The sequence below is a fragment of the Hipposideros armiger genome, unplaced genomic scaffold, assembly GCF_001890085.2.
Source record: "Hipposideros armiger isolate ML-2016 unplaced genomic scaffold, ASM189008v1 scaffold_0, whole genome shotgun sequence".
Taxonomy (NCBI): domain Eukaryota; kingdom Metazoa; phylum Chordata; class Mammalia; order Chiroptera; family Hipposideridae; genus Hipposideros; species Hipposideros armiger.
Genome location: NW_017731350.1, coordinates 4,510,331 through 4,517,708, shown reverse-complemented (window position 1 = coordinate 4,517,708; position 7,378 = coordinate 4,510,331). Strand labels below are relative to the sequence as shown.

Genomic DNA, 7,378 nt, shown 5'->3' with positions numbered 1-7,378 from the left:
AGCTGCTTTGGAAAACAATTTGGCAGTTCCTAAAATTTTAAACATAGGTACCATATAACTCAGCAATTCCACCCCTAGGTATAACCCTAAGAGAAGTGAAAACATAAACTTATGTCCATACAAAAACTTGTACACAAGTGCTCACAGCAGTATTATTTATAATAGCCAAAAAAGTAGAAACAACCCAAATATCCATTAACTAATGAATGGTTGAACAAAATGTGCTATTTCCATACAATAGAATATTTGGCCATAATAAGAAATGAATTACATGCTACATGCTAATGATACATGCAAATGATACATGTTACAATATGAATGCACCTTAAAAACATTGTGGTAAGTGAAAGAAGCCAGTCACAAAAAAACATATATTGTATGTTCCCATTTATATGAAATGTCCAGAACAGGCAAATTCAGAGACACAAAGCAGATTAGCGGTTGCCTAGAATTAAGGGTATTGCGGGGGAAATGGAGAGTGGCTGCTAATTGGTATAGAGCATTCTTTTTGGGGTGATGAAAATGTTCTCAAGTTTAGATAGTGGTGATGGCAGCACAATTATGTGAATATACTAAAACCACAAAATTGTAAAACTGTAAACTTTAAAAGGTGAATTTTATGGTATAATAATTATATCTCAATAAAGCTGTTATTAAATATCTAATCTTCACATGGCGTCCAAGATGTTTCAGGGTCTAGCCTCTGCCTACTTCTCCAGTATCAAAATACCTTCCCTCCACCTGGACCCCACCTATTCCAGCGCTCCTTCTCCACGAACCTGTGGAATTACCCACCTTGTCTGACACTTGCACCTACAAAAGCTTCCTTTGCCACATTTCCACTTTGTCTTGTATTTACCTCCATTAAACTCCGGATCACCTAGTATTGTAACTTTTGTTTTCATGCCTGCCCACTTCCATTAGACTAGGAGCTCCCGTGAATGTCCCTTCATCTTCATAAGCCTAGTGCCCAGCAGTCAGCCAGGCACTAAAATACAAACACAAACCCTTTGACTCTGAGAGATCAGCATTCTTTCCATTGCACCGAGGACAGGATGGCTTAACAGACTGGAACGGGAACTTTGAAAACAGACCAATCTGAGTTCGAAAGCCAGTGCCATTACTCCTCAGCCTGTGGACTTCCAAATGGTACAGCTTCCATTTCCTAACCTGTAAATGTGGGTAGTTGCACCTAAATGCCAGGTTGTTTGAAGGCTTAGACCTCATGTCTGTAAAGCAGCTGGCACATAGAAGGGGCTCATAGATGCCAGCTGCCACTACTGTTACTTCAACATTATTCTCAACTACAGTAGTTAATGGATCTCACTGAATTGGAACAGCAAACTACAGTTGTACCAATTACTAATTTNGGACGAAATTACAAGGGAATCAAAGGCACAGCCAAAGAAAACTAAAGGTGTGCGCATCAGAGCTGCTACTATCTTTAAAATGTGAGGGACATCATTATCAATCTATGTAAAGGTCTTACGTCATGTTTCTAGATTGTGTTTAGGCTTTATCACTGATTAACAATGTAGGAAACCAGCACAGGGAGAGAAGCAAATAATTTTCTTGAGAGGCTTAAGAAGCTTAACCTGCAGTCTATGCTACTTAAATTAAGCTGACTAAAACAACACACAATTTCATGTCACATCTCGCCTGTTTCTGGGTAAGCAAGTAAACACTAGCAAAAACGAACTAGAGCATTTAGTTAAGCAATCAGCTTTTGTTAACCTTTTTACCATAAAGTGGTTGCCTCTATCAAAAATATTGGTAATTCATAATAAAAGTCTCAAATGAACTATAGTAACCATCGGCAATCATTTAACAATAATGCACACGAAATTCAAAGACAGCATCTTTTTACAAAATGCAAAGCCATCTGTAGTTTCAGCCGCGGTTTACCCATTCACCACACATATACAGGCGTCTTTTAAAAAATAATAATAAGCAACAAACTTTATTCTGGCCTAAGAGACTGCATCTCTCCTTTATTACTCTATATCCTAGAAGTCAATAACGCTGAAGTCAAATTGTAACATTTCCCAACTTTGGTTTAATGCGCGCGATGGACACCGGGCATCCGCCCACTGACTCGGGCTACTTTGACGCACCGGGATGCGGCTCACCTGACATCCCGCACCAAGCAGTATCAAGAAGGAAAACCAACTCCGCGAAAATAAAATGGGTCCCCGAGAAAGCGTGCGGGTGCCCGTAAGGGCTCTCCTCCGCCGGCACCCCGAAAGCCAGGGGGCCACGCTGCCCCCGGCCCTCGGCGGCGTCCGCACCTGCCAGAAGAGGCCGCGGCCGGGTTTCGGCGCGGAGAAGGGACGGCCCGGCTCCGGCCCCTCGGGGTGCCCCCCCTCCCCGGCCCTGCGGCGGGGGCAGGAACCCGGAGCCGGAGGTTTCCGCCCGGCGCCGCCAAGCCCGCCAGGGGCCTAGCTCGGGGGCCGCCCGGACTCCGCAGGACCCGTCCACGTTGTCGGCGACGCGCAGCCGCCTCCCATCCCGGCCCCGCGGAGCCTCCCCGCGGCGGGCGCCACGGCGTCCGCACCTGCCCGGCGCCCTGCCGCAGCTCGGGCGAGCGGCTTCACCCACCTGGCGCCTCCGCCGCGCCTCCCGCACGTCACGGCGCGACCCCGCGCCCCTCGGCTCCAGCAGCGCTGGTGCAGGCGGACGCCGGGAGACCCTGCTCGGCCGCCGCCGCTGCCGGGTTCGTCGCCAGGCCGCCGACAGCGAACCTGTTGCGCAGCCTGTCACGGCCGCTCCGGCTTCGCAGCGCCGCCTCAGCCCCACAACAACATGGCGGCCGCAGCCTCCGCAGGAAGCCGGGGGGCGGGGAGGTAGGAGACGGGCCGGGCAGCTGACGGCCCGCCCGTCCGCTGCCGGGCACCGACTTCCCCACTCGTGCGGACCCGAAATGGGCGCGGGCGCGGCTCCCAGAGCACCGGGACCCCGGACCCCGCTGGCCTGGTCCAAGTGCTCCGCTGTCCCCTCGGGGAGGCCTCGAAGCTCCGGACCAGCAGCCTGTCATGGAGCTGCGAAGACCCACCCGGCTCCTCCTCCCCGAGGTGACATGTTGAGGTTGGGTGGTGCGTTTCCTGCCACAGCGGACCCCGCGGTTTCGGAAAGGGCCAAGCAAGCCTCAGGCACATCCCTGATGCGCTGCACCTGGGGCGCTCTGTGGAGCCTCCTCACGCACGGAGGTGTCTTCGCTGATCTGGGAGCACGGATTCCCCCGGGAGTGGGGTGGGGGACGGTTGTTCCCACCCTTGTTCAGGGGTTTGTCACGGCCTCTCACCCCCACGCCCCCCCCCCAGGACCAGCCATCCCCAATGGTCATCCACCCAGCGTTCCTCACCCCGCTCCGTAACACACAAAAAAGGCCACCATGNAAAGTAGTAGTTTCTTTTGCAGATATAGAACATTTCTTCCTTTAGGCTGTGTTTGGTGTTTTGTTGTTTTTTCTTCCCCAAATTAAGAGGACTAAAAAGGCAGATTCTTTATTGGGAGATAAGATTATGGGTCAGCTCTTCTACTCTATTTTCCAGGCTTCTTATGTAGATTGTTTTGAAGATAAGATTAAAAATTAAGGACAAAAAAGCTCATTTCTTTTCCAGTCACTAGGTGAAAAAAAAAGAAAAAAGGACTAAAAAGGACTAAGCCAGTTTAATTTGAAATTTCTCATTGAAGAAAGTTGGAATAATAATAGGTAACATTTTTAAGCACTTATACTAAGCAGTAGTCGCTTTGCACTACTGCTTATGTATTATATGCACTTTATATTACATACAACAACACTATGAAATAAGACTATTATTATCAATCCCATTTTACAGATGAGGAAACAGAAACCTATAGAATTAAAGTAAGTTTCTCAACATCATACAACTATTTGGTGTTGGAGCTGGAAGCAGGAGGTTTAACTTGAAAGCCTGTACCCTTATCTACCACAGTAATGATGGAAATAAACAAAATTTTTATTAAAACACATATAATTTTCCAAAAACAATATGTATTAGTGAAGAAAATGATCTAGAAAACATAAAACAGTTGCTTAAATGAAACAAGTTAATTGTCTACCATCTGATAATATATTCCTGAATATCTACCATAACCACTGCTAAATAGCTCTACAAGTAAATAAATCATTCAGTGTCCTGTTATATCCATGAAATTATTTTTTAAGTGAATCTCTCAAAATAATACTATACATTTGCAAATGAAATATGCTGCCCTCTGAGAGTTGTAAAAATACATTATTTCTTGATATATTCACTGTCCTATTTTTGCTCAGTTTCCTCCTCTCCTCCCCCACTTCCTCTCTGCCTTCAGATCCTTTAGGCCAGTTCAGTTCCTCCTTCTCAAGAATACCTATAGGCACACTCTACCCAACAGGCCTCTAACATTAGTCACTCACTGTGTTCTATAGTTTATAGGATGGTACAAAGTCAAAAATGAACTCAAGTAAAACATACAGCATTTCTGATGCATCTTCATTTCTAGATCCGTTCATTTACATAACTAATTCTAAGCATTTTTCTACTGCACACTTGGAATCCTGCCTTTAACAATTAGCACATCAAAAAAGTCTGCCTTATTTTTAGCCTTTCTTCAAAAATAGTTATTCCACAAATTTTTCCATAAATAAGGTATTGAAAAGATTAGGATACAAAGAAAAGAAAACACAAGCAAATGCAGTTAGATGGTAATAAATATATCACATTTTTGGTAACATAATTAATTCATTCTGAATAATTTCTGGAACTTGTTAATAGGAATACTTTATAAGTAAATATAATATTATAAAGATGCTAGTCACTTATCAATAGACTACTATGTCTCAACTCAACAAACTCATTTACTCAACAAATATTTATTGAATGCCCAAATAACTTTTTTTGTTTTTTCCTGAACCAAGATGAATGTACCAGATAACTGCACAGGTGTGAACTTAGAAGGATCTTAGTTTGAAGCCCAGCTCTTGTATTTACTGACTCAGAGACCTACAGTAGTCANACAAATAGATTATACTGTTAATAAACTGTTCACTCCTTCTTCAAGACCAGCAGTCAGTATACCTCAAAATTAAACTAGGAAATTAAGAGATGCATGTTTCTTATCAAAGCTAGAAGCACAGAAACGTAATAAAGGCTAGAGAGAAAAGGAGTTGGGGTCTAATCAAATGTGTAGACCAGCCAGGGAAAGGTGTGAAAGGGACCTGAAATCTCAGACACAAAAAGGCTTCAGGGTTTGTTTTCTCCTAAGGCTTCCAGTGGGCTTCCCCCGACCAATTCATCAAACTTCCCTGGGCATTTCAGAATCTTACCAAGATTACATCAGGACCCTCCAACTTCCCCCATACAATGGAAAAAGGGGGGAAGTCAGAAGAGAATTTGAGCCCTGTTTCATAAAAGAGATCTAGGAGGAAGGTTCAAATAATCTGACCACTAGAAAAGGTATACTTGGGTGAAAGAAGGGTTGATTTCATCAGGCTTTTCCCAGAGGCAAGGTTAATAATTCTCAAAACGACTCTAAATAAAATTGCTGTTTCCAGAGTGGGAAATTTCCATGTCTGTTTTCACTCAATTTTAGTCCCTGGGCCCCTCCTTTTTTCCCTCCTTCCCCACTGGCCTTCAAAGCCCAGTTCCAATGTTACTTCCTCAGCGTAAGTTTCTCTACTTTACTATGTACTTGGAAGATTTATTCCCTTTCTTATATCACATCACCTTAAGCACCTTTAATTCAAATCAACAAATATTTACCGAGTCATCAAATGTATAACACCTTCTAAGAGCAGGGAATACAGAAGAGGATAAGAGGAAAACTTAGAATTCCACAAGTGATACAGGAATAAAGAACAGAAGGTAGGCACCTAACTTTGCCTTAGTGAACTGGAGAGTTGTTAGTTGAGCAATCCCAGAGGAAATGACTCCTAAACTGAGTAATGAAGAACTAAACAATAGGTACAACCCAGTAGACTAGGAAGAGAGAAAATATTTTTAAGAATTGGGAGCAGAAATGGGCAAATACAGAGAGTTAAAAGCTATTTAAGAATTAAAAAGAAAATGTCAGAGAACTTTGTAAATGAGGCTAATAATAGCATCTACCTCAGAGATGTAAAAACTAAATGAGTGAGAAAGGGGCAGAGACAAATATTTTTCAAAGAAAAAAAATTTTTTTAAGTATAACCTTATTAATACTCAAAGAAAAATTAAAACAAGGGGGTCTTTATCAAATTAGCATATTAAAAAAAAAGCCAGTGTTTCTGACGATGTGGGGAATAGGAGTCGTTTCACTTGGCAGAACACTTTGGTACCAACAAGTTTTTCTAGAAGGCAACTTGGCAGTATGTTTACATGGGCCTTAGGAAATGCCCATACCTTTTGATCTAGTACTGCTCCAACTACTAGAAATGTATTCTAGGTAAATAATCATAGGTGTGAACACAGATATGGCTACAAGAACCAATATGAGATAACGATATGCGTACAGGATGTAGTCAAACTAAGTTCATATCCTATGTCTACCACTTTTTAGCTGTAGGATCTTGGGGAAATTACTAAACCTGCCCTTGCTCAATCTTCTCAACTGTAAAAGAAATAATAGAACAGCTCCTATAGAGAGGCTGAACACTAAATGAGTAAAAATATGTAAAGTGCCTCAAAAGTAACCTGGATATAGTAAATGTTCAATAAATATTATATACTACTTTCAGTAGTACTATAGCAATATAATTTAGCCAATAAAATTATATTGTAGATAGATATATAATAAAATAGAACTGTGTTTTTGATAAATGCTAGCAAGCTAAAAAGCAGGTTACACAGCAGATTATATAATGTAATTCCAATTTTTGCAAAGAGAAATTTCTAGAAGGATATCTACCAAAATATTAACACTGAACATTTCTCTAGGTAATATGATTATTAGTGACTATTATTTTTTTCTTTCATTTCCCTGTAGCTTTCCAATTTTCCACAAGGAACACATATTATCCATCACAATAAAAATGGTATAAAAAGTCTACAGAATTTTTTTAAAACCACAATATAGCACCTTTAGGAAAAATCAAAGTAAGATATCTATTCTACACCATTTGACAAATCTCTGCTTTAGGCTTATATTGTGCCTGAGTTTTGTTTTTTTCTGGCTTAAGTTACTAGAAAATAGAAATATTCAGAGATCTGCTGGGTACAAACCAAATAATAATACTAAAATGATAAACATTTATGTTAAATACAATGACCTGAAATACTATTGTTTACTCATAAAGTGCGCACAATAATCCTTCCCCAATCTGTAATTCCTTAATAATTTTTAATAAGACACATTTACTTCTCTCAATTACCTTCACTCAGCTACCCACACATTCCCT

At 41.7% G+C, this 7,378-nt stretch overlaps 2 protein-coding genes across 6 annotated transcripts in view; one reads left to right on the top strand and one right to left on the bottom strand.

Annotated features, from left to right (window-relative positions):
- ITSN2 (intersectin 2) overlaps nucleotides 1-2,800 on the bottom strand; it is a 118,303-nt gene extending 115,503 nt beyond the window's left edge. For 2 of the 5 annotated variants that reach the window (XM_019647988.1, XM_019648077.1), the window contains exon 1: nucleotides 2,599-2,799. The gene's annotated coding sequence lies outside the window, so the exon portion shown is untranslated. Of the gene's footprint in view, nucleotides 1-2,129; nucleotides 2,227-2,598 lie in introns of those variants that run through there. The other 3 variants (XM_019647915.1, XM_019648160.1, XM_019647845.1) reach the window with 2 other exon arrangements.
- The window catches only part of LOC109391531 (serine/arginine repetitive matrix protein 1-like), a 120,742-nt gene that overhangs the window by 13,626 nt on the left and 99,738 nt on the right, over nucleotides 1-7,378 (top strand). Inside the window, exon 2 of the mRNA XM_019659171.1 lies at nucleotides 2,220-3,092. Within this exon, the coding sequence (XP_019514716.1) occupies nucleotides 2,220-3,092 (873 nt within the window). The remainder of the gene's footprint in view (nucleotides 1-2,219; nucleotides 3,093-7,378) is intronic.